This window comes from Notolabrus celidotus, chromosome 11 (assembly GCF_009762535.1).
Source record: "Notolabrus celidotus isolate fNotCel1 chromosome 11, fNotCel1.pri, whole genome shotgun sequence".
NCBI lineage: Eukaryota > Metazoa > Chordata > Actinopteri > Labriformes > Labridae > Notolabrus > Notolabrus celidotus.
In genome coordinates, this window is record NC_048282.1 from 37,003,381 (window position 1) to 37,029,356 (window position 25,976).

A 25,976-nucleotide genomic window follows, 5' to 3' on the forward strand; every position below is an offset into this window, starting at 1 on the left:
TGCCTGTAAACCCCTCTTCTTCAGCTCTCCTCAGAACAGGCTGTTTTCTCTCTGACCACGCCCCCTCAGGAAGTGGGTGTGGCCTCCTCGGCTGTCCAGCGCGTTGATCTAATGTTTCCATGTTGGCTGAATATACACGGCTGCTCACAGACCCGCGTTACTTCAACCCTCTGAATCTGATCCAGAATCTGATCCTGACGGAGAGGCGCCTGCAGCAGGACCTTTCTGAACCATTGGTCACAGATTTAGTGTTTCTTGTTGTTTTATTTGTCAGCATGTCGACGTGTGTCTTGGTACACAGCTACCAACATGTAGCTATGTGGCTATGCTAACTAGCGCTAGCACTTTTCCATGAAAACTAAAAATCATCCACTAGATCTTCAAATCTGCAGACGTGGGGAGTCAAAGCGACCTTTGTGTTTATTAAGACAGCCTCCAACTAGCATGCCTCCCTCCTAAGCTCCTTGTTAGCACACATGTGTGCAGGGAATGAAAAACGGAGGAGGGGTTGAGTTGTATTTTATACAGTCTATGGGCTGAACAAGCTCCGAGCTCTGACTTCCTGTTACAGACCGGATGGCGTTGTGACGTATGAAAAACACTGAAAACTGAAACGGCTGGTTTCAGCACACATTTACAGAAAGGTGGAGAAATCAGAACAGGGGCAGAATGGAGTCTTTGACTTTTCAGGGGGTTTGTAGACAGGGACACAGATTTCAGGAAGAGAACCATTAAAAAGTCCATTCTGCAGGATATGTCACCTTTAAAGCTGTGTTCAGAAACTTTTGAGTGCTTCTACAGAAACGCAGCAGCAGAAATCATCAAGATGTTCACATTCATGAAGTGTTCTGCTTCATCAGACGTCTGTTTGATGAAGCAGGTCTGTAATCTGATTCGTCTCTCTTCAGGTGAACATTTAGTGAAAGCATAGCTCCACATCACAACCTGTTCTAGTGGTGGAACCTGTTCTCAGTGAGGGTTCAATGATGAAAACTCCCCGTGCAACCAACCGCAGGAACACAGTGTGTCATCATTCTCACACTCACTGACAATATACACACACACACACACACACACACACACACACACGCACACACACACACACACACAAAATTCTCATTAAGATGTCTGAATGTTATTTACCTGCTGTTGCAACGAGTGACAGGAGGATTGATTTATAGTTTCAGAAGAGGCTTTTATTTTGAAAGGACAAGTGCACAACTTAAGATCAGCTCAGTTCACAAAGTTTGAGTTCAACATCTGTCATTCGAAGCTGCTGCTATCTAATGAGTACACACACACACACACACACACACACACACACACACACACACCAACAAACATGTATAAAAAGCATGTTGCACCATCTGTCTGTGCTGTTTTGGTCTTGGAGCAGCGGAGAGTTGAACTAGTTCAGAAGTAGATCAGAGACTGACTGACAGCTTGAGCTCTAATTTTAAGAGAGCACCAATCAGATCGTTAGAAAGATAAGCCCCGCCCCCTTTCACAACCCACTTGGAGAGGATTTAGAAGTTGAGTTTTGGGTGAAAGCAGAGTGAGAAGGAGAGATGTAGAGGGAAGAAAGAGCGTCAGAAATCATCAAAACAAACAAGTGAAGAGTTGTTTACTCATCGTCATTAAATCAGACTTATTAAAGATCTGAATCAAGAGGTGGTTATTCCAGCATCCTCTCAGACTGCTTGTTGTCTTTAAATCACAGTAAAATCCAGTCTTAAAATATGAGGCCAATGTGGAAGTGTTATAAACTGCAGTTCCTGGAGCGTCCACTAGAGGCTGGCTGCAGAAACACCAGAAACCACATACACACCCATTCAAAGAAGACGATCTTCACAGCAGAAATAAACACGTTTACAGCCTGGTTCAAAAAACAGTTGAAGCTGAGACTCAGTGGAGACAGATGAAACAGAGCGCTGGTTGTTGGTCAAAGAATCCTTTGGGGGGGAGGTGTCTCTGTGGATCACTTTGGTTAGACGGGTTAGACTTCATGTTTGTGTTTTTGTTTCATTCAGTTGAGAAAAAGTGTCCTGTTACAACAATCTGACATCTTTAATCAAACAGAGTCTCTCAGTCTTTATTTGAACACTTCTTCAGATCTGACATGTTTGTTTTGATATAAAGTATGATAAGGAGTTAAAACACAGCTGATCACACAGGATCACTGAGCAGCAATAACACCAGTGTGTGTTTTAGACTTACTTCCTTTAACTGAGATGACTTTAACCCTGAGTGTTAATTTAGATCTCCAGAGAGATGACACTCAGGTAAACAATGTTTACACACACTGAAGCAGGGACTGTTTGTTAATGCACAGACGCTCTGTTAGAGGTCAATATTTACTCTCTCTGTTTTCTCTGACCTCCATCTTTATTTGTTTCTCTGAAGTCCTGCCTCCTGACGGCTGGGATCACGAACATCCTGTTTGTGCATTAAAGAGTTTTAGGTTTGCATCAAAGTTGACTTCTGGATGGAGAGCTAGCATCGAGGTTGGAGGAGCCCAAACTTTAGAGTTTAGAGTCTTTACTTCTCCTGTAGCGTCACTAACAGATCAGACTTTATACTGGTTAGATACCTGAAACTGCAAACCATAATTATTCACCAAATCTTCTTCGATGGCCTAGCTAGCTACAATGCTAACGGTACATTTAGCTGAGATGCTAATTTCAACCTCTTCTCCTTTCCTCAAACGCTCTGCATCGATGTTAGCTGTTCTCGTGGCTAATGCTAACGACAGCTGGTCAAGAAGGCTAAATGTTACAGTCGCTTTTTAAACATTTCCAGCTAACGACAGTGTTAGCATCCAAAGCATTCTTATACATTTTAGATATCCAGCACGCTAACATTCATGCTAACATGCTTAGCGTGTGTTCTTCCAGAAGTCTCACATCAGCGTCGTCTTTTTCAACAGGCTAACCTTTACGCTAGCTTCTCCAACAAGCTAGTATCACTCCTACAAGCTAACACCAGTATTAGCCTCAGTGTTAGCTCCTTGGAGCTTGTAAATGTTAGCATCTACTCGAGCTAGCATCAATATTATCTTCTCCAGTAGGTTCATACTAATGTTAGCCTTATAACAAGCTGTTAGCATCTTAAGGAGGCTAACACCCAAGTGAGATTCTTCTACAAACTTACATCAATGTTTGGGCGTGTGTAGCTTAGCATAAAATCAAACTTCTGATTACAGAAGATTAGTTTCTTCTTAGACAAATTAAATGAAAGTGCTGTTGATGTTGCTGCTGTAGGAGTTAGCAACATCAATGTTAGCTTTTGCAACAGGCTACAGCCAATATTAGCTGCTCCAGAATGCTAACATGAATGTTAAATTATGCAACAAGCTAACGTCATATTAACATAATCTGTCAGGCTAACATTAGCAGCACTCCTACAGGAAATCTTTCTTTCTTAGCTAACACATGCTAAGTTAGCGTGTACTCAGATGTGATTTAAACTCTCTCTCAGTGAAGGAGTCCGTTTAATCGGGTCTCTGGTGACGGTCTCTGGTGACGGTCTCTGGTGGTTCATAAGCTCATAGTTAAAGTCTGTATTTGGTCATCAGGTGGATGTGAAGCCGACCTCTCTGGTTCAGAGATCGGCTTAATGTCGGATGGTTCACCGGTTTGATTCTCTGAAACCAAAACACACGATTATCCTCGGGTGCTGCTTCGCCAGTCCGTCCCTCTGGGTCTAATGACCTGATCCGCCCCCCCACAGAGAGACTTTCTGTAACTTGTACTTTAAAGGGTTTAAATAAAGACAGTCGTGTTGAAAGGAGTTAAAATGTCTTGTGTTATCTTGTCTTCTTGCAGACTGCCTCTTCAAAGTTTGTCCCATGAGCCGGTACTCGGCGCAGAAACAGTTCTGGAAAGCCAAACAAGCCAAACATGAGAAGGACAAAATCGCAGACGTGGTCCTGCTGCAGAAACTACAGGTGAGAGACGTGCACGTGTTCCTGTTCACACACTTTAAAGAAGCAGCTTATATTTAAGGTTCACTCAGTGTCCAATGAGAAGCTCAGCTTCAACTTTATTCAACTTCAACTCTATTCCAGTCTTCATGCTAACTCTGACGGTCCTGGGTCTTTCTCTGTCCCCTGACTCCCTCTCTGTTTCTGTGTTTGTTGGTTATAATGTTGAGTACAGAGATGTTAAACCATGTTTAGACTAAAATCAGTGAGCTGTGTGTCGTTGTGTTTTTGTTTTGCAGCATGCGTCCAACCTGGAGCAGAAACAGAACGAAACAGAGAACAAGAAAGTCCATGGAGACGTAGTGAAGTATGGAACCGTCATACAGGTAACCTTAGTGCATATTTGATAATGTTTATACAGATAATACAAGTCTCTGAATGTTGCAGAGCACAACAAAACATAGGCTTTTAACTAAATACTACGGTGGCCCTGAAGGACAAAACACATTTACTAAAGATGAAACACTTTTATAAAGTTGGAGACAAATTTACATTTTATAAAACAAAGTTCCATCAGCACTTTTACCAAGAACAAAACAATTTTACATTTAAGGAAACACATTTACAAACCACTAAACCCTTTTACCGTTAAGTCTGACTCCTTTTAGGGGCGCTGGTGGCCTAGTGGTCTAAGCGCCCCACATACAGAGGCTACAGTTCTCGTCGCAGGGGGTCGCTGGTTTGATTCCTGGCCGGTCGACCATTTCCTGCATGTCTTCCCCCCCCTCACTACTCCCCACACTTCCTGTCTCTCTTCAGCTGTCCTGTCAAATAAAGGCAAAAAGCCTGACTCCATTTAGCCTGAGGCCGTTTCATCTGAGGTCTGACACCTCTCTCTCTGAGACCTGAGGATGTCCTGACACCTCTCTCTCTGAGACCTGAGGATGTCCTGACACCTCTCTCTCTGAGACCTGAGGATGTCCTGACACCTCTCTCTCTGAGACCTGAGGATGTCCTGACTCCTCTCTCTCTGAGACCTGAGGATGTCCTGACACCTCTCTCTCTGAGACCTGAGGATGTCCTGACACCTCTCTCTCTGAGACCTGAGGATGTCCTGACACCTCTCTCTCTGAGACCTGAGGATGTCCTGATATGTAAACCATGTCGCTCCGTTTGGTTTCTCTCCATCCAAACAAACTAAGTCACCCCTCACTCCATCACTTACGGATCACTTCCTGTATTTGGTCCATTCCCTTTCTGTAAAAGTGAAATGTTAATTTGTTTCAGACATAGTAAAAGTGTTTCATCTTTTGTAAATTAGTTTTGTCCTTCAGGGCCACCGTACAAAACAAACAGAACAAACAAATTCAACACCAAAAGAAAAAATAACAAGTGCTCATTTTATGATTCCAACCAAGACTCGGGGGTTCTTATTGGCTGGGGGCCAAACTGAGGCCCTAACTGTTGTAGGGATGGCCTGGCTGATAAACATTAGTGGCTTACTCCAAACCAAAGAGGGTTACAATAAATCTACTTTAACTTCTGTACATCCTACCCCTTGGTCACATCATTCGCCATCATGGACTCCAATTTCACTGTTACGCCGACGACACCCAACTCTACCTTTCCACCAGAACAATGAGCGCTGCCACTGCTTCCACCCTCACCACCTGCCTATCTGCAATAAAATCATGGATGACCACCAATTTTCTAAAACTCAATAGTAACAAATCTGAAATCATCATCATCGGCCCCAAATCCCTCCTCCCCTCCGCCCAGGACTTCAAGCTCTCCATAGACGGTCACTCAGTCACCCCCTCCCCTCAGATCAAGAACCTTGGCGTCATCTTCGATCAGACTCTCTCCTTCCAACCCCACATCCGTCACATCACCAAAACTGCCTTCTTTCACCTCCGCAACATCGCCCGCCTCCGTCCCACTCTCTCCAAATCCGCTGCTGAAACCCTAATTCATGCTTTTATATCCTCACGACTCGACTACTGTAACAGCCTCCTGTAGGGTCTTCCCTCCTCCGGTCTACAAAAACTACAATACGTACAGAACTCTGCTGCCCGGCTACTCACCTACTCCCGCTCCAGAGACCACATCGTCCCTGTCCTTCAACAGCTCCACTGGCTCCCCGTAAAACAGCGCATCCATTTCAAGATCCTGCTCACCACGTACAAATCCCTCAATAACCTGGCCCCCCCATACCTCACTGACCTTCTCCAGTACTACCACCCCTCCCGCCGCCTCCGATCCTCTGACTCCAACCTCCTCACTCCCATTACTAAATCCAAGCACCGTACCTTGGGGGACCGGGCCTTTGCCATAGCCGCCCCCACCCTCTGGAACTCTCTCCCCCCACACATCCGTGCTTCTGACTCACTTCATTCATTTAAGAAACAGTTAAAAACTTACCTTTTCAAACAGGCATTCCCCTCACATTCATTATTCCACCTCTTCCCTTGTCGTCTGCTTGTCTTGTATGTCTTCATTTGTATTTATTTATTTATTTGTAAAGCGTCTTTGAGTTCTTTAAAAGCGCTATATAAAACTTAGGTATTATTATTATTATTATAAAATCAATTAAAGGAATATCAAAGTGCAAACAAGCTTCTGTCTCTGCAGCTTGTTGAAACACACCCTAAGTAGCTGATTTGAATATCAGTAATGTCTCTGACATGACAAGGGTGGCCAATCAGATTTCTCCGCCTCTGCTTATTGGTTGGTTTATGTTTGTAGCTCATGAATGTGGGGGGATATTTAAATGAGACCCGAAGGAACTGCAGAAAGACAAAAGCAAGAAGAAAGACCAAAGACAGAAAGAAACAACACAGCTAGTCCACAAAGATTCTTTAACAACTACACAAAGATGCAAAGTGACCACAAAGAGACAAAGAACGGCTTCACAAATACAAAAACATAAACATTACAAAGGTATTCAAAATAAAGCAGAAGGACTAAGAAGAGAGACCAAAGAGACAACAGAGCTAAACAAACAAGGCAGGTTTATTTATAAAGCATTCATACAAAGAGCAATTCAACTTTACAAAAACCAGATCAGTAAGAATCAACAGAAACACACAGCAAACACTTCAAACCTTCAAAACAACCACAAAGAGACTTTAAAGAAACGACTGGAAGTTTAAAAATGACCACAGAGAGTTAAAAAAGAATCATCCAGAAGATTTAAAACAACAAGGAGAGGCATCAGATCTACAGAGGAGAGAGTGAGGGATGACATGGAGCACTTTAGACTTGAATCCTCTGTACATGGGGAGCATGCTGTAACCTCAGGCGCCCCATGGACCGGCCTTTTCATCCTGTCCTGTGCCTCGTTGTTGTCCGGTCACTGAATGTCACTGAGTGTTATTTGCACTCATCTGACCGCTGGAGGGATTCCGTCCATGTTTGGTCTCTACAAACAGCCGATGGACAGAAGCCTCTCAAAGTCAAACACCTGAAGTAAGACCTCCATCTGTTTTACCTGGACTTAAGTCTGGTCCTTGAATGCATCGTTACACCACAGGAACATCAGAGTCAGTGCACGGTGCAGACCTGAGACCTGTGTGTGGTTCACCTGCACACACAGACACTCACCTGGTGTCTGCAGACTGGGTGATTCCTGCTGCTATGACAGCAAGGTTACTCAAGCCCCGCCCCCTGCCCCCTTTGCCACGGTAACACGAAGGTATGATCGTTTACTGTACCTGTCCGAACAAACACACACGCACACCTCGTCTCTGTCTGTGTCTCTCTGTGTGTCGACTTGCTGCTATCTGTGAGTGTCAATATTGACCTCGCCTCATGGCTGTATATCTGTCATAACGACACACACACACACACACACACACACACACACACACACACACACACACACACACACACACACACACACGCATAATGAAAGTCAGGGTGTGGCCGCTGCTGAGTGAAACTGTGTCAGATTGTAGAGGTACAGATTCCTGTGAGAGAAAGGTGTGTGTGTGTGTGTGTGTGTGTGTGTGTGTGTGTGTTGAAGGTGTGTAGCGGTTACGTCGATGTGTAGCTCCACATTGAGCCGTAGTTCAAACATTAACTGATCTGTACCTTTAAGGTGTTTGAAGAAGGATCAGTGAATTCCTCACAGGCTGACGGTTTTTAGCAGCCGGAGCCTGAAGCTGTATTCTCACGACTGTCCACCAGGGGGCGACTCCACTGCTGCAAAAGCGTCCCTCGCTTCCTCACACTTTAGCTCCGCCCACTTCTGAAATAAATATTCTGGGACAGAAAAACACAATCCATGAGAAATCCATCGTTTAATCATCCTGAGGCGACGTCTGCAACAGTGTTCATATCGTTAACGAACATTATGACGATAAATGTTCGTCTAAGACTCTTTTCTTCATGACGACGACGACGAGCTGAAATACATCACTGATAATAAAAACTCTTACAAACAGTCAAGATCCATATTTCCCCCCGCTGTGCGTCTAATCTTTCAAAATAAAAGCGATGACTTCCTGTGACAGGATGAGCTATTATCTGAGGGTTAGCAGTGCTAGCTTGGTCTCTACTAAGGATGGGCATTACAAGCCAAAATACTATTCTATAATCATTGGCATCTATTCACACACACACACACACACACACACACACATACACACACACACACACACACCAGCCCATTAACAGCCCGTTTGTGTGGCGGCGTGGAGTCTGTGTTTACCATAGACTGTAAATAAAAATGGACAGCGTTGCTCCGCCTCTTCCCGTTGTACGGTTCTGAAGCCAAAGAATCCCTCTCCTGGGCGCCGCCATTGTGCAGCCAGAGCCTGTGAAGCCACGGTAACAAGCTCCGCCCTACAGCGTGACGTCACAAGACGCTGTGTGTCCTTTGGAGTTTCCCTCCACGGCGGCTGTGAATCAAACAGGAAGTAAAACCCCGTTTTTTAAACTCTAATAACCAACGAAGAAGAAACTGTTCAGGAAAAAGAGGCCTTGAACACAAAACAGTCAAATACTAACTACATATAACCACACACACACACACACACACACACACACACACACACACACACACACACACACACACACACACACACACACACACACACACACACACATGTATTTCTTTTTTAAAGTTTGACTGCTCCTCCATTGAAATGAATGGGGGAGACAGATTTTTTGACCTATACTGCAGCCAGCCACCAGGGGGCAGACACACTGCTGAAAGCCTCACCACCAGCTGAGGGAACTTCTCCCTTGGTGTTTACATGTTACAGTCATGCTCAGTCTCTGGAAACACGTGTGTAGTAGTGTGAGAAAATCGCAGTGACTGTCGCTCATGTTTTCTTCTTCTTCTGTTATTTAATGCGGTTAGCAATCAGCTTTAAGATGCTCTATCACCACCGTCTGGTGGGAATACTGTATTACAAGCAGGCACTGGTAAAAACCATGAACAATTATACTTTTAAAATGAGAAAATATTCAAAGTAACTCTTTGATTTTACAAAGTGAACGAATATTCCAATATTCTAATTCATTGCCCGTCCCTCGTCTCTACCTGCAGCAGGTGTGCTTTATGAACCAGACAGGAAACACAAAGGATGAAGAAACATGGAAAGAACAAAGAGAGACAGAAAGAAAAAAGGATTAAAAGAGAGACAGAAAGAAAGACATGTTGAATCCATGTTTCCCCCTGTGCTGTGCGTCTTTAAAGATGGCGTGATGACTTCCTGTGACAGGCTGAGTTCTTATCTGAGGGGCTCAGTGTTAGCTTGGTCTCTACCTGCAGCAGGTGTGCTTTATGAACCAGCTCTCCTCACCTCCATGCATCTGTCTCATCTTCAGTGAGGAGTTTTAAAGAAAGAATCTTGGAAAGAAAGAAAAAAGGAAAGAAAAAAGGAAAGAAACAAGGAAAGTAGGAAAGAAGCAAAGAAAGAAACAAAGAAGGAGGATATCTAGTCTAGTGACAAAGACACAACCGGGGGGACGTCTGTTTAATATTTGATGTTTGACGTTGTTGCCGTGGTTACCGTCTACAGCTTGATTGAATCCAGTTTGGTGAAACATCAGACACATTTAGTAAGTTTGGATCAACTCCTCGTCATCAAAGATGCAGATGCATTTCAGAGTGCCGTGAACTGACTGTCTGTGCAGTGAGCCTGTCACTGCGAGGTGCATTCAGGGACCGTCGTAAATGTGCAATACAGTCCTTTCATGGCATTTTACTGTGAGTCAAGAGAATCTAAATACAGTCACAGTGGTCACAGAGAGAATGTGTTTTTTTAACATGTTAGCAGGAACAGGCTGAATTATTTCACTTCAGATATTAAACAAAGTGTTAAAGGAGTGTTGATGATTTGAACCCTTGGTATAACCCTGATACTGATATCTGATCCACTACATGAATTATTTACAGAGAGAAAACAAAGACTAAAATAAACAGATATTATCTTCTAAAGACTCAATCTAAAATATCTTCCAGAAGGAACCCTCCTCCTCTCTCCTCTCTCCTCTCTCCTCTCTCCTCTCTCCTCTCTCCTCTCTCCTCGGTCCTCGTCTCTTTCACATACATGTATGAAAGTGGAGCGTCCTCCATCATGGCATTATGATAAACATGATGAAAAGCTGTCATGGAGGAAAGTGTTCTTAAATGCAGTGTGGTGTTTATTTGGTTAATTACATTCAGAGTCAAACAGTCAATGGAGCAGGGGACGGTTTAGGGCGGGGCGACGTTGATGTTTGAAGGAACAAAGGTGCGGCTCCTCATTGAGCTCCACAGAGAACAAACTCTGTATCTAACATGCAGTAAAGAAAAGTCCTGATCTTCTGTCCTCAGCTGCTCCACATGAAGAGTAACAAATACCTGACGGTGAACAAGCGTCTGCCGGCCCTGCTGGAGAAGAACGCCATGAGGGTCACTCTGGACGGGACGGGGAACGAGGGCTCCTGGCACTTCATCCAGCCCTTCTGGAAGCTCCGCGCCAACGGGGACAACGTAAACCACACTCACATCCTCAGACTCTCTCCACACAGAGCCGGTCTAGATCGGACTCTATGTTCTATTCTTAACAAAGACCCAACATCAAGACCGGATCAGATCCAGTCCCCTCTTCCAGACAGGACTCAGTCTGATCTCATCTTAATCCACCATGAGCAGAGCACTTTGCAGCATTTAGCAAGTTACAGTGGCAAGGACAAACTTCCTTTAACAGGCAGAAACCTCCAGCAGGACCAGACTCATGTTAGACACACATCTGAATCTGAGACCGTGTTGGAGAGAGGGATAGAGGGAGATGAAGAGAGAGAGAGATGATAGTGGGGAGACGGATAGTAGTAGTTGTAGCAGCTGGAGTCTGGACCACGTCCACAGCAGCAGAGATCCAGAGGAACCTACGAGACAAGGGAGCTCAGGGACTCCAGAAAGGTCTATGAAAAGAGAGAAGAGAGGGAGACCAGAAGAAAGAAGAAGAGGAGAAGAAATGGGGAAGGAAAGGATAGAAGGAAAGGACGGGGTGAGAAAAGGAGACATAAAGGATGAAGAAACATGGAAAGAACAAAGAGAGAAAGAAAGACAGAAAGTAAGAAGGAATAAAAAAGAAAAAAAAGAGAGAAGTAAAGAAAGAATGAATGAAAGGAAAAGGGAATGAAAGAGAGAAAGAATGAAGGAAGGAATAAAAAGGAGAAAGAAGTAATGAAAGAAAAGAAAGGACAGAAAGTTAGAAGGATAGAATGAAAGGAAGGAAGGAAGGAAGGAAGGAAGGAAGGAAGGAAGGAAGGAAGGAAGGAAGGAAGGAAGGAAAGGAAAAGGGAATGAAAGAAAGAAAGAAGGAGAGAAGGAAGGACAGGTAAAGGAAAGAAAGAAAGGAAGAAAGAAAGAAAGAAAGAAAGAAAGAAAGAAAGAAGAAAGAAAGAAAGAAAGAAAGAAAGAAAGGATGAATAACAGACCCCAAAAAAGGAATCTACAGCAGAGATCCAGAGGAACCTACGAGACAAGGGAGCTCAGGGACTCCAGAAAGGTCTATGGTTAGTAACTTTAATGGACAGGAAGAGTTAAAGTGAGAGACAGGCAGAGAGAGGAGAGAGAGGGAAAGACAGGATCCCAGTGTGTCAGTCTAAGCCTATAGCAGCATAACTAAGACCTGGTCCAAGCCTGATCCAGCTCTAACTATAAGCTTTATCAAAAAGGAAAGTTTGAAGCCTACTCTTAAAAGTAGAGAGGGTGTCTGCCTCCCGGACCCTGACTGGTAGATGATTCCAAAGGAGAGGGGCCTGATAACTGAAGGCTCTACCTCCCATACTACTTTTAGAGACTTCAGGTATGATGAGCAGGCCTGCATGTTGGAGCGTAGAGGTCTAGAGGGGGGATAAGGGACTATGAGCTCAGAAGAAGGATTTTAGATTCTGCAGCCTGATAAAAAGGAGGGACAGTAATCCGACCTGGAGGTAACAGATGCATGGACTCGTTGTTCTGAGACAGGATGTGTGTGATCTCTGTGATGTTTAGAAGCAGCTGTATGATAAAGATGAAGTGTGTGTAGCAGTGGGATTTGTGCTGCAGGTGGTGGTGGGAGACAAAGTGATCCTGAACCCGGTGAACGCTGGACAGCCGCTTCACGCCTCCAACCACGAACTGACCGACCACCCGGGCTGCAAGGAGGCGAGAGAGACACACACACACACACACACACACACACACACACACACACACACACACACACACACACACACACACACACACACACACACACACGCACACACACACACACACTGGATCATCTCTGATCACTGACACTGCTGCGTCTCCCCCTGCAGGTGAACTCAGTGAACTGCAACACCAGCTGGAAGATCAACCTGTTCATGATGTTCAGTGACCACCGAGAGGAAGTCCTCAAAGGAGTGAGACTTTACACCGCAGCTCTCTTATGATCGACATGTTTTGACCTCCATGCCATGTCACAGATGTTAAAATGCTGACTCACTTCCTGTCTGTTGTCAGGGCGACGTGGTGCGTTTGTTTCACGCCGAGCAGGAAAAGTTTCTGACCTGCGACGAGTACAAAAGCAAAGTCCACGTTTTCCTCCGAACCACGCTGAGACAGTCGGCGACCTCGGCCACCAGCTCCAACGCCCTGTGGGAGGTCGAGGTAAACACACACACACACACCGCTCGAACACACACACACACACACACACCGCTCGAACACACACACACCGCTCGAACACACACACACACGATGAAACTGAGGTTGTGTTAAACCCTCTCTCTGTGCTGATTGGTCCGTCAGGTCGTCCATCATGACCCGTGTCGTGGAGGAGCGGGACACTGGAACAGCCTCTACCGCTTCAAACATCTGGCCACAGGAAACTACCTGGCTGCTGAGGTAACTGCCATCAGAACAGACGCCGATCGTTCTTCTGATTGACCGATCGTTGTTCTGATCGATCGATCGTCCTTCTGATTGACTGATCGTTGTTCTGATCGATCAATCAGATCAACGATCAGTCAATCAGAAGAAGAAGAACGATCGATTGTTCTTCTTCGTCTGATCGATCGAACGTTCTTCTTCTGATCAATCGTCCTTCTGATCGATCGATCGTCCTTCTGATTGATCGATCGTTGTTCTGATCGATCGATCGTCCTTCTGATTGATCGATCGTTGTTCTGATCGATCGATCGTCCTTCTGATTGATCGATTGTTCTTCTGATCGATTGCTTCATGTCTTTATCGTTTTATGGAAGTGGAGTTCATGTTCCCTCTCGTTGTTTTCAGGAGAACCCGGGTTACAAAGGAGACAACGCAGAGCCTCCGCCCGCTGTGAGTCGCTGTTTTATCCTCTTAACTACCATAACCCTGTCTTCACCGTGACCTCTGACCTCTGACCTCTGACCCCTGACCCCTGACCTCTGACCTCTGACCTCTGACCCCTGACCCCTGACCCCTGACCTCTGACCCCTGACCTCTGACCTCTGACCTCTGACCCCTGACCCCTGACCTCTGACCTCTCTGCAGACGGACGGCGGTCGCAGCAACAAGCGCTCCCACGGCGAGAGGATCAAGTACAAGCTGGTGGCGGTGACTCACGGGAACGACATCGCCTCGCTGTTCGAGCTCGACCCGACGACGCTGCAGAAGACCGACTCGTTCGTGCCGAGGTAGGAACGCTGGAGGAAGAGGAGGCGGAGTCAATCAAAGCAGAACTGAACGTGACGTTAACCTTTGTCTTCTTTTAGGAACTCGTACGTACGTCTGAGGCACCTCTGCACCAACACCTGGATCCAGAGCACCAACGTCCCCATCGACATCGACGAGGAGAGACCCATCAGACTCATGGTCAGTCCAGATCCACATCAGATCCACTCCAGGCTGTTTTTATCTGTGATGACTCCACTTAAACATGTTTTAGAGACTCAGACTCAAATATTATTTATCCTTCCCCCTGTGAGAGCCCTCAGGTCTTCAGGGAGTGGACTTTAAAATGAACCTAAATGTGTTGTATTGTATTAGAGCCATCATTATTTTGATGTACAGCACTTTGTATGAAAAGAGTTTAATCAATAAAGTCTGATTGGTTTATTTGAAGTCGTCTGAGGTTGTTAAATGTAAATGAACACGCCTCTGTTTGCAGTTGGGAACGTGCGCCACTAAAGAAGATAAGGAGGCGTTCGCCATCGTCTCCGTCCCTGTGATGGAGATCAGGGATCTGGACTTTGCCAACGATGCCAGCGCCATGCTGGGTGTCGTGGTGGACCAGTTCACCCAGGGCTTCATCAGCCAGAACGACAGACGGTATGAAAGAGTGAAAGTAAACTGAGACAGAGTTAGGGGAACAATGGAGGAGGAGTTAATCACTGCTTTATGTTGCTGCTCAGGTTCGCCATCAAGCTGCTGGAGGACGTGGTCTTCTTCGTGGCGGACGTCATCAACAGTGGTCAGGCGGTCCTGGATGTCGCGATGACCAAAGCCAATCGAGAGAGACAGAAACTGATGAGGGAACAAAACATCCTGAAACAGGTAGGATCAAGTACAAACAGACTCAAGCAGGCTGGAGTTTAAACCTCACATCGTGTTAACAAACGTCTGTGTGTGTTCAGATCTTTGGCATCCTGAAGGCCCCCTTTAAGGACCGGAAAGGAGAGGGTCCACTGCTACGTTTGGAGGAGCTGGCAGACCAGAAGAACTCCCCCTATCAGTACATGTTCAGACTCTGCTACAGAGTCCTTCGACACTCCCAGGAGGACTACAGGAAGAACCAGGTGAGGAAGAAGATCCTGATGATGATTCCCCCAAATCAAGTTCACAGGATCTCCAAAGGAGTCTGAGAGTCTCAAATGGAGTTCCTGGGACCATTTCATGAACCGGCTTTCTGTCACATTATCTAATGAAGTATTATTTATCATTATGCTGATGACACTGTTGTTTATTATTGACGATCAATCTTTATTTATAAAGCACCAAATCACAACAAACATTATCCATTATTAACAAAGACCCAACATCAAGACCGGATCAGATCCAGTCCCCTCTTCCAGACCGGACTCAGTCTGATCTCATCTTAATCCACCATGAGCAGAGCACTTTGCAGCATTTAGCAAGTTACAGTGGCAAGGACAAACTTCCTTTAACAGGCAGAAACCTCCAGCAGGACCAGACTCATGTTAGACACACATCTGCTGAGACCGTGTTGGAGAGAGGGATAGAGGGAGGTGAAGAGAGAGAGAGAGATGATAGTGGGGAGACGGATAGTAGTAGTTGTAGCAGCTGGAGTCTGGACCACGTCCACAGCAGCAGAGATCCAGAGGAACCTACGAGACAAGGGAGCTCAGGGACTCCAGAAAGGTCTAAGAAAAGAGAGAAGAGAGGGAGACCAGAAGAAAGAAAAAGAGGAGAAGAAATGGGGAAGGAAAGGACAGAAGGAAAGGAGGGGATGAGAAAAGGAGACAAAGGATTAAGGAACATGGAGAGAACACAGAGAGAAGTGAAGAAAGGAAGAAAGGAAAAAGGAATAATAGAAAGAAAGAAGGAAGGAAGGAAAAAAGAAGGAATGAAATAAAGAAAGAAAGGAGCAAGGAATGAAAGTAAGGAAGGGAGAAAGAAAGAAAGAAAGAAAGGATGAATAACAGACCCCAAAAAAGGAATCTACAGCAGAGATCCAGAGGAACCTACGAGACAAGGGAGCTCAGGGACTCCAGGTCGGTCTCTGGTTAGTAACTTTAATGGGACAGGAAGAGTTAAAGTGAATCCTCCTCCGTCTGGATGCCTTTCATATTAAATAATAAACTCAGTTCAGCTTCAAAAGTCTCTACAAAGTACCTAAAAAGGCGTTCCCCAGGGTTCTGTATTGGGGTCATCTTTCTTTCCTAAAACCAGTTAAGAGATCTTAATAATCCTTCCCCCTCCAGGAGCACATCGCAAAGCAGTTCGGTGTGATGCAGAGTCAGATCGGGTACGACATCCTGGCTGAGGACACCATCACCGCCCTGCTGCACAACAACCGCAAGCTGCTGGAGAAACACATCACCAAGACCGAGGTGGAGACCTTCGTCAGCCTGGTCCGCAAGAACAGAGAGCCCAGGTACCCGGGGTCCAGAGGGGGTCAGGGTCTTGTTGTTGTTGTTGTTGTTGTGAGTTTATGGTTCTTATGCTGGTTTTTCTTATGGTGTTTCTGTGCAGGTTTCTGGACTACCTGTCAGACCTGTGTGTGTCCAACAACGTGGCCATCCCCGTCACCCAGGAACTGATCTGCAAATGTGTGCTGGACCCCAAAAACCAGGACATCCTCATCAAGACTGAGTGAGGAGTGATCCAGACTGGATCCTTCAGTGTTTCCTTCAGTGTTTCCTTCAGTGTTTCCTTCAGTGTTTCCTTCAGTGTTTCCTTCAGTGTTTCCTTCAGAGTTTCCTTCAGTGTTTCCTTCAGTGTTTCCTTCAGAGTTTCCTTCAGTGTTTCCTTCAGTGTTTCCTTCAGTGTTTCCTTCAGTGTTTCCTTCAGTGTTTCCTTCAGAGTTTCCTTCAGTGTTTCCTTCAGTGTTTCCTTCAGTGTTTCCTTCAGTGTTTCCTTCAGAGTTTCCTTCAGTGTTTCCTTCAGTGTTTCCTTCAGTGTTTCCTTCAGTGTTTCCTTCAGTGTTTCCTTCAGAGTTTCCTTCAGTGTTTCCTTCAGTGTTTCCTTCAGTTTCCTTTAGTGTTTCCTTCAGTGTTTCCTTCAGTGTTTCATTCAGAGTTTCCTTCAGTGTTTCCTTCAGTGTTTCCTTCAGTTTCCTTTAGTGTTTCCTTCAGTGTTTCCTTCAGTGTTTCCTTCAGAGTTTCCTTCAGTGTTTCCTTCAGTGTTTCCTTCAGAGTTTCCTTCAGTGTTTCCTTCAGTGTGTCCTTCAGTGTGTCCTTCAGTGTTTCCTTCAGTGTTTCCTTCAGTTTTTCCTTCAGTGTTTCCATCAGTGTTTCCTTCAGTGTTTCCTTCAGTGTTTCCTTCAGAGTTTCCTTCAGTGTTTCCTTCAGTGTTTCCTTCACTGTTTCCTTCAGAGTTTCCTTCAGTGTTTCCTTCAGTGTTTCCTTCAGTGCTTCCTTCAGTGTGTCCTTCAGTGTTTCCTTCAGAGTTTCCTTCAGTGTTTCCTTCAGTTTCCTTTAGTGTTTCCTTCAGTGTTTCCTTCAGTGTTTCCTTCAGAGTTTCCTTCAGTGTTTCCTTCAGTGTTTCCTTCAGTGTTTCCTTCAGTTTCCTTTAGTGTTTCCTTCAGTGTTTCCTTCAGTGTTTCCTTCAGAGTTTCCTTCAGAGTTTCCTTCAGTGTTTCCTTCAGAGTTTCCTTCAGTGTTTCCTTCAGTGTTTCCTTCAGTGTTTCCTTCAGTGTTTCCTTCAGTGTTTCCTTCAGTGTTTCCTTCAGAGTTTCCTTCAGTGTTTCCTTCAGTGTTTCCTTCAGTGTTTCCTTCACTGTTTCCTTCACTGTTTCCTTCAGTGTGTCCTTCAGAGTTTCCTTCAGAGTTTCCTTCAGTGTTTCCTTCAGAGTTTCCTTCAGAGTTTCCTTCAGTGTTTCCTTCAGTGTTTCCTTCAGTGTGTCCTTCAGTGTTTCCTTCAGTGTTTCCTTCAGTGTTTCCTTCAGAGTTTCCTTCAGTGTGTCCTTCAGTGTTTCCTTCTGCTCATCTGTTGCATTGAATTCCCAAAGCTCTGTTCTAAAGACTTCATCTGGTTTCTGTTTCCTGTTCTGTAGACGTCGGGTCCCCAGAGAGCCGCCCTCTGGTGGTATTCCTGGAGAATACCTGGGAATGGATGACTATGGAGACGAGGATGAGGTAGATAAACTTGCATCCCTGTTTTTTTCTTGGCTTGCCCACCGTTACTCCCTTGCATCGAAAGGAGTCCATTGAGTTTGATAAGGATCCTCCCGGACGCCTCCTTTTAGAGGTGTTCCCGGCACGTCCAATCAGAAGGAGGTCGTTTGGTAGACCCAGAACTTGCTGAAGGGATTATATATCCCACCTAGCTTGGAAACGCCTCGGGATCCCACATGAGGAGCTGGGAAAGGTTGCTGGGGAGAGGGATGTCTGGGTCGACTTGCTTGGACTGCTGCCTCTACGACCCCATCCTGGATAAGTGGAAGAAAACGGATGAATGGATGAATCATACACATGGATTCATGTCCTGTTTTAGAAGTCTTGTTGTCCGATTATACCTCGACTCATTGGATCAGCTGGGTCTCGACTGATCCTTCCACACTTTATTTAATGTGTGGATCATTTGCTTTTGATTTGAAAGCTCTGGAGAAGTTGCTTCTATCAATTCAAGGTCTTTCCTTTCATGCACCAAGACAGAAGAACACTGAGTAACTGTGATTTGACTCTCGTCTCAACCTGTAGGTGTGGCTCGTGTGGACGGACAAAACCAACGAGAAACAGGAGAAGGGCATCAGACAGCTAGCTCAGGAGGCGAGACAAGGAAACGCTCACGATGAGAACGTCCTCACCTACTACAGGTAGACAAACACAAAGCGGTTATTCACTGTCAGTGTACGGTAGAACAAAGAAACCTGATTCTAACTGTGTTCTTGTAAACCCGTGGACCTCCTCAGGTACCAGCTGAAGCTCTTTGCCCGGATGTGTCTGGACCGTCAGTATTTAGCCATCGATGAGATATCGAAGCAGCTGGACGTGGAGCTCATCTTCCTGTGCATGATGGATGAGACGCTGCCCTTTGACATCCGGGCCTCCTTCTGCCGCCTCATGCTTCACGCCCACGTGGACCGAGACCCTCAGGAGCTGGTGACCCCCGTCAAGTTTGCACGCCTCTGGACGGAGATCCCGACCTCCATCACCATCAAAGAGTGGGTAGACTTCAAACATTACAAAATAGGTTTCACATTGTTTGACTGTGTCTTAAACAGCATGCTGCATCCTTAATGTCCTGCTCAACACATTGGGAATCCAGTTTTCCCTTTCTTTGTCTGGGAGGAGTGTCTTGAAGCCTGAATAGCTCAGTCGGTAGAGCATCAGACTTTTAATCTGAGGGTCCAGGGTTCAAGTCCCTGTTCAGGCGATAGTCCTATATTTAGGTCCATCTGCAGAGCCCCTTCCTGAATGTCCTGGTCCTATATTCATAAGGGTTTAAGGTTGAGACTCCTAATCAGGCAATATGCTTTCATTAAGGTTGTTTGTCTAACCAGTATTTGCTAGCTTACTGGATTCCAGTTCATCCTCAGCTCAAGGTGACACGTGAACTTTCAGTAATCCCCCCTTGTTGCTTACTTGACCAAATATTGTGAGCCCTTGAAGAATGAAGAAACACCAGTTATCTTGTACTATCAGTTTACAGTCAGAGGTTGATTCTGGCTTCTATATGCCATCATCCACCAATCCTTAACGTCCTGCCCAACACATTGGGAATGCAGTTTTCCCTTTCTTTGTTTGGGAGGAGTGTCTTCTTGAAGCCTGGATAGCTCAGTCGGTAGAGCATCAGACTTTTAATCTGAGGGTCCAGGGTTCAAGTCCCTGTTCAGGCGATAGTCCTATATTTAGGTCCATCTGCAGTGCCCCTTCCTGCATGTGCTGGTCCTGTATTTGTAAGATTCTATGCCTCAGGTCTCTATTCAGGCAACGGTCCCATCCCTGGATCTGTCTGCATGCATCATACAGGTTATTGGCCCCACAAGTATTTGATAGGTTGCAGGATTCCTGTGAATGTTCAGCAAAAGTTTCCATATGTGACCTTTCAGCAATGCTTCCCCCTTGTTGCTTGCCAGCACTTAATTTGTGATTGCTTGCATACCTGCTCTTTTGCAGATTTGAAAGATAGCTTCAGTTTTTACCACCGGTTTAGAGATAGAAGTTGTTCCTGGCTTCTAAATGCCACCATCCACCAATCCTTAATGTCCTGCCAACACATTGGGAACGCTGTTTCCCCTTTCTTTGTCTGGGAGGAGTGTTTTCTTGAAGCCTGGATAGCTCAGTTGGTAGAGCATCAGACTTTTAATCTGAGGGTCCAGGGTTCAAGTCCCTGTTCAGGCGATAGTCCTATCATTTGGTCCATCTGCAGAGCTCCTTCCTGTATGTGCTGGTCCTATATTTGTAAGATTCTATGCCTCAGGTCTCTATTCTGGCAACAGTCCCATCCCCTGATCTCTCTGTATACATCATACAGGTTATTGGCTCCACAAGTATCTGATAGGTTGCAGGATTCCTTTACATCGTCTCTCTGTGTTTCTGTGAATCTTCTCCAATGCTTCCCCCTTGTTGCTTGCCAGAACTAAAATTGTGATCTCTTGTAGACCTGCTCATTTACAGATTTGAAAGATAGTTTCAGCTTTTACTACTTGTTTGTGTTAGAGGTTGTTCCTGGCTTCTAAATGCCACCGTGCACCAATCGTTAATGTCCTGCCAACACATTGGGAATACAGTTTTCCCTTTCTTTGTCTGGGAGGAGTGTCTTCTTGAAGCCTGGATAGCTCTGTCGGTAGAGCATCAGACTTTTAATCTGAGGGTCCAGGGTTCAAGTCCCTGTTCAGGCGATAGCCCTATATTTAGGTCCATCTACATTGCCTACTCCTGAATGTGATGGTCCATAAATGTTTACACTTGAGGTCCCAATTCAGGCAGCTATCTTGTCTGGATTTGTCTGCAGGGTTTTGTATAGGTTTTTGATTACCAGTTTTTGCTAGCTTACTGGATTCCAGTCCATCCTCAGCCCAGGGTGCCACATTTGAACTTGTTTCCCTTCCTTTGTCTGGGAGGAGTGTCTTCTTGAAGCCTGGATAGCTCAGTCGGTAGAGCATCAGACTTTTAATCTGAGGGTCCAGGGTTCAAGTCCCTGTTCAGGTGATAGTCCTATCATTTGATCCATCTGCAGAGCCCCTTCCTGCATGTGCTGGTCCTATATTTGAAAGGGTTTAAGGTTGAGACTCCTAATCAAGCAACAGGATTTCATACAGGTTGTCTAACCGGTATTTGCTGGCTTACTGGATTCCAGTTCATCCTCAGCTCAAGTTTCCATATGTGACCTTTCAGCAATGCTTCCCCCTTGTTGCCTGCAAGCACTTAATTTGTGATCACTTGTCGACCTGCTCTTTTGAATATTTGAAAGATAGCTTCAGCTTTTACTCCTTGTTTACATCAGAGGTTGTTCCTGGCTTCTAAATGCCACGGTCCAACATTTCTTAAACTAGCGCTCAACACATTGGGATTTGAAGTTTTCCCTTTCTTTGTCTGGGAGGAGTGTCTTCTTGAAGCCTGGATAGCTCAGTCGGTAGAGCATCAGACTTTTAATCTGAGGGTCCAGGGTTCAAGTCCCTGTTCAGGTGATAGTCCTATCTTTAGGTCCATCTGCATTGCCTACTCCTGAACGTGATGGTCCATAAAGGTTTACAGTTCAGGTCCCAATTCAGGCAACTATCTTGTCTGGATTTGTCTGCAGGGTTTTGTACAGGGTGTTTGCCTTACCAGTATTTGCTAGCTTACTGGATTCCAGTCCATCCTCAGCCCAGGGTGCCACATTTGAACTTGTTTCCCTTCCTTTGTCTGGGAGGAGTGTCTTCTTGAAGCCTGGATAGCTCAGTCGGTAGAGCATCAGACTTTTAATCTGAGGGTCCAGGGTTCAAGTCCCTGTTCAGGTGATAGTCCTATCATTTGATCCATCTGCAGAGCCCCTTCCTGCATGTGCTGGTCCTATATTTGAAAGGGTTTAAGGTTGAGACTCCTAATCAAGCAACAGGATTTCATACAGGTTGTCTAACCGGTATTTGCTGGCTTACTGGATTCCAGTTCATCCTCAGCTCAAGTTTCCATATGTGACCTTTCAGCAATGCTTCCCCCTTGTTGCCTGCAAGCACTTAATTTGTGATCACTTGTCGACCTGCTCTTTTGAATATTTGAAAGATAGCTTCAGCTTTTACTCCTTGTTTACATCAGAGGTTGTTCCTGGCTTCTAAATGCCACGGTCCAACATTTCTTAAACTAGCGCTCAACACATTGGGATTTGAAGTTTTCCCTTTCTTTGTCTGGGAGGAGTGTCTTCTTGAAGCCTGGATAGCTCTGTCGGTAGAGCATCAGACTTTTAATCTGAGGGTCCAGGGTTCAAGTCCCTGTTCAGGTGATAGTCCTATCTTTAGGTCCATCTGCATTGCCTACTCCTGAACGTGATGGTCCATAAAGGTTTACAGTTCAGGTCCCAATTCAGGCAACTATCTTGTCTGGATTTGTCTGCAGGGTTTTGTACAGGGTGTTTGCCTTACCAGTATTTGCTAGCTTACTGGATTCCAGTCCATCCTCAGCCCACGGTGCCACATTTGAACTGGGTTCCCTTTCCTTGTCTGGGAGGAGCGTCTTCTTGAAGCCTGGATAGCTCAGTCGGTAGAGCATCAGACTTTTAATCTGAGGGTCCAGGGTTCAAGTCCCTGTTCAGGTGATAGTCCTATCATTTGATCCATCTGCAGAGCCCCTTCCTGCATGTGCTGGTCCTATATTTGAAAGGGTTTAAGGTTGAGACTCCTAATCAAGCAACAGGATTTCATACAGGTTGTCTAACCGGTATTTGCTGGCTTACTGGATTCCAGTTCATCCTCAGCTCAAGTTTCCATATGTGACCTTTCAGCAATGCTTCCCCCTTGTTGCCTGCAAGCACTTAATTTGTGATCACTTGTCGACCTGCTCTTTTGAATATTTGAAAGATAGCTTCAGCTTTTACTCCTTGTTTACATCAGAGGTTGTTCCTGGCTTCTAAATGCCACGGTCCAACATTTCTTAAACTAGCGCTCAACACATTGGGATTTGAAGTTTTCCCTTTCTTTGTCTGGGAGGAGTGTCTTCTTGAAGCCTGGATAGCTCTGTCGGTAGAGCATCAGACTTTTAATCTGAGGGTCCAGGGTTCAAGTCCCTGTTCAGGTGATAGTCCTATCTTTAGGTCCATCTGCATTGCCTACTCCTGAACGTGATGGTCCATAAAGGTTTACAGTTCAGGTCCCAATTCAGGCAACTATCTTGTCTGGATTTGTCTGCAGGGTTTTGTACAGGGTGTTTGCCTTACCAGTATTTGCTAGCTTACTGGATTCCAGTCCATCCTCAGCCCACGGTGCCACATTTGAACTGGGTTCCCTTTCCTTGTCTGGGAGGAGCGTCTTCTTGAAGCCTGGATAGCTCAGTCGGTAGAGCATCAGACTTTTAATCTGAGGGTCCAGGGTTCAAGTCCCTGTTCAGGCGATATCATTTGGTCCATCTGCAGAGCTCCTTCCTGCATGTCCTGGTCCTGTATTTGTAAGATTCTATGCCTCAGGTCCCTAATCAGGCAGCGGTCCCATCCTGGATCTGTCTGCATGCATCATACAGGTTATTGGCCCCACAAGTATCTGATAGGTTGCAGGATTCCTGTACATCGTCTCTCTGTGTTTCTGTGAATCTTCTCCAATGCTTCCCCCTTGTTGCTTGCAAGAACTAAATTTGTGATCTCTTGTAGACCTGCTCATTTGGAGATTTGAAAGATAGCTTCAGCTTTTACTACTTGTTTACATCAGAGGTTGTTCCTGGCTTCTAAATGCCACGGTCCAACATTTCTTAAACTAGCGCTCAACACATTGGGGTTTGATGTTTTCCTTGTCTTTGTCTGGGAGGAGTGTCTTCTTGAAGCCTGGATAGCTTAGTCGGTAGAGCATCAGACTTTTAATCTGAGGGTCCAGGGTTCAAGTCCCTGTTCAGGTGAGAGCCCTATCTTTAGGTCCATCTGCAGAGCCTACTCCTGAATGTGATGGTCCATAAAGGTTTACAGTTCAGGTCCCAATTCAGGCAACTATCTTGTCTGGATTTGTCTCCAGGGTTTTGTACAGGGTGTTTGCCTTACCAGTATTTGCTAGCTTACTGGATTCCAGTCCATCCTCAGCCCACGGTGCTACATTTGAACTGGGTTCCCTTTCCTTGTCTGGGAGGAGTGTCTTCTTGAAGCCTGGATAGCTCAGTCGGTAGAGCATCAGACTTTTAATCTGAGGGTCCAGGGTTCAAGTCCCTGTTCAGGCGATATCATTTGGTCCATCTGCAGAGCCCCTTCCTGCATTTCCTGGTCCTGTATTTGTAAGATTCTATGCCTCAGGTCCCTAATCAGGCAGCGGCCCCATCCCGGATCTGTCTGCATGCATCATACAGGTTATTGGCCTCATAAGTATCTGATAGGTTGCAGGATTCCTGTACATCGTCTCTCTGTGTTTCTGTGAATCTTCTCCAATGCTTCCCCCTTGTTGCTTGCCAGAACTAAATTTGTTATCTCTTGTAGACCTGCTCATTTGGAGATTTGAAAGATAGTTTCAGTTTTAACGACTTGTTTGCGTTAGAGGTTGTTCCTGGCTGCTACATACCACCATCCACCGATCCTTAATGTCCTGCCAACACATTGGGAATACAGTTTTCCCTTCCTTTGTCTGGGAGGAGTGTCTTCTTGAAGCCTGGATAGCTCAGTCGGTAGAGCATCAGACTTTTAATCTGAGGGTCCAGGGTTCAAGTCCCTGTTCAGGCGATGGACCTACCTTTACGTCCGTCTGCAGTGCCCCTTCCTAAACATGTGCTGGTCCTATATTCATAGGGGGTTTAAGGTTGGTGCCTCTAATCAAGCAACAGGATTTCATACAGGTTGTCTAACCGGTATTTGCTGGCTTACTGGATTCCAGTTCATCCTCAGCTCAAGTTTCCATATGTGACCTTTCAGCAATGCTTCCCCCTTGTTGCTTGCAAGCACTTAATTTGTGATCGCTTGTAGACCTGCTCTTTTGCAGATTTGAAAGATAGTTTCAGCTTTTACTCCTTGCTTACATCAGAATTGTTGCCAGGCAAATAAATGCCACCAGTCCTTAATGTCCTGCCAACACATTGGGGTTTGATGTTTTCCCTTTCTTTGTCTGGGAGGAGTGTCTTCTTGAAGCCTGGATAGCTCAGTCGGTAGAGCATCAGACTTTTAATCTGAGGGTCCAGGGTTCAAGTCCCTGTTCAGGCGATAGGTCTTTAGGTCCATCTGCAGCGTTCCTTCCTAAGCGTGTCCTGGTCCTATATTCATAAGGGTTTACAGTTGAGGCCCCTAATCAGGCAACAAACTTGTCTACATCCATTTACAAATGCTCTTATTGAAACACAAACATATTTAAGGTTTAAGGTTTTTATTTTTGGGACTGAATGAGAATGATTGTTTGTCTTTTGTAATTGTATTTATCGTATTTATAATGAATGTTTTCTTCCTCAGCTACGACTCCAACATGGACGACAGCAGAGACAACAAGAAGAACCGTTTCTCCAACACCATGGTGTTCATGGAGGAGTACCTGAACAACGTCCTGAACGACGAGCTGCCGTTCCACGACGAGGAGAAAAACAAACTCACATATGAGGTTTGTCTTCTCTTTTAATCCCTCTCTCATTTCATCTTCACTTCTGTGTTGACTCACTTTCATTTCCTCTCTTCCTTCAGGTCGTGAGTTTGGCCAGACACTTGATCTACTTTGGTTTCTACAGCTTCTTCGAGCTGCTCAGACTCACCCGAACTCTGCTGGGAATCATCGACTGCAGACCGAACCCCGCGTACACCGGGCTCTTATTCAACGATGACGGATCAGGTACTCTGTGC

At 45.5% G+C, this 25,976-nt stretch overlaps 1 protein-coding gene and 7 non-coding genes across 8 annotated transcripts in view; all 8 read left to right on the forward strand.

Moving 5' to 3' along the window:
* The window catches only part of LOC117820964 (inositol 1,4,5-trisphosphate receptor type 3-like), a 56,876-nt gene that overhangs the window by 14,250 nt on the left and 16,650 nt on the right, over positions 1-25,976 (forward strand). Inside the window, exons 3-22 of the mRNA XM_034694924.1 lie at positions 3,825-3,946; positions 4,222-4,308; positions 10,749-10,907; positions 12,471-12,569; positions 12,725-12,808; positions 12,909-13,055; positions 13,197-13,292; positions 13,683-13,727; positions 13,923-14,065; positions 14,144-14,243; positions 14,539-14,699; positions 14,783-14,924; positions 15,005-15,166; positions 16,313-16,485; positions 16,584-16,703; positions 18,106-18,187; positions 18,752-18,867; positions 18,964-19,215; positions 25,596-25,740; positions 25,821-25,965. Coding sequence (XP_034550815.1) covers positions 3,825-3,946; positions 4,222-4,308; positions 10,749-10,907; positions 12,471-12,569; positions 12,725-12,808; positions 12,909-13,055; positions 13,197-13,292; positions 13,683-13,727; positions 13,923-14,065; positions 14,144-14,243; positions 14,539-14,699; positions 14,783-14,924; positions 15,005-15,166; positions 16,313-16,485; positions 16,584-16,703; positions 18,106-18,187; positions 18,752-18,867; positions 18,964-19,215; positions 25,596-25,740; positions 25,821-25,965 — 2,580 coding nt within the window. The remainder of the gene's footprint in view (positions 1-3,824; positions 3,947-4,221; positions 4,309-10,748; positions 10,908-12,470; positions 12,570-12,724; positions 12,809-12,908; positions 13,056-13,196; positions 13,293-13,682; positions 13,728-13,922; positions 14,066-14,143; positions 14,244-14,538; positions 14,700-14,782; positions 14,925-15,004; positions 15,167-16,312; positions 16,486-16,583; positions 16,704-18,105; positions 18,188-18,751; positions 18,868-18,963; positions 19,216-25,595; positions 25,741-25,820; positions 25,966-25,976) is intronic.
* On the forward strand, positions 19,355-19,427 carry trnak-uuu. The gene has a single exon. It is a non-coding gene; the product is annotated as a tRNA-Lys (tRNA).
* On the forward strand, positions 19,818-19,890 carry trnak-uuu. Its single transcript has one exon. It is a non-coding gene; the product is annotated as a tRNA-Lys (tRNA).
* Positions 20,323-20,395, forward strand: trnak-uuu. Its single transcript has one exon. It is a non-coding gene; the product is annotated as a tRNA-Lys (tRNA).
* Positions 23,506-23,578, forward strand: trnak-uuu. The gene has a single exon. It is a non-coding gene; the product is annotated as a tRNA-Lys (tRNA).
* On the forward strand, positions 24,313-24,385 carry trnak-uuu. The gene has a single exon. It is a non-coding gene; the product is annotated as a tRNA-Lys (tRNA).
* trnak-uuu lies at positions 24,806-24,878 on the forward strand. Its single transcript has one exon. It is a non-coding gene; the product is annotated as a tRNA-Lys (tRNA).
* Positions 25,280-25,352, forward strand: trnak-uuu. Its single transcript has one exon. It is a non-coding gene; the product is annotated as a tRNA-Lys (tRNA).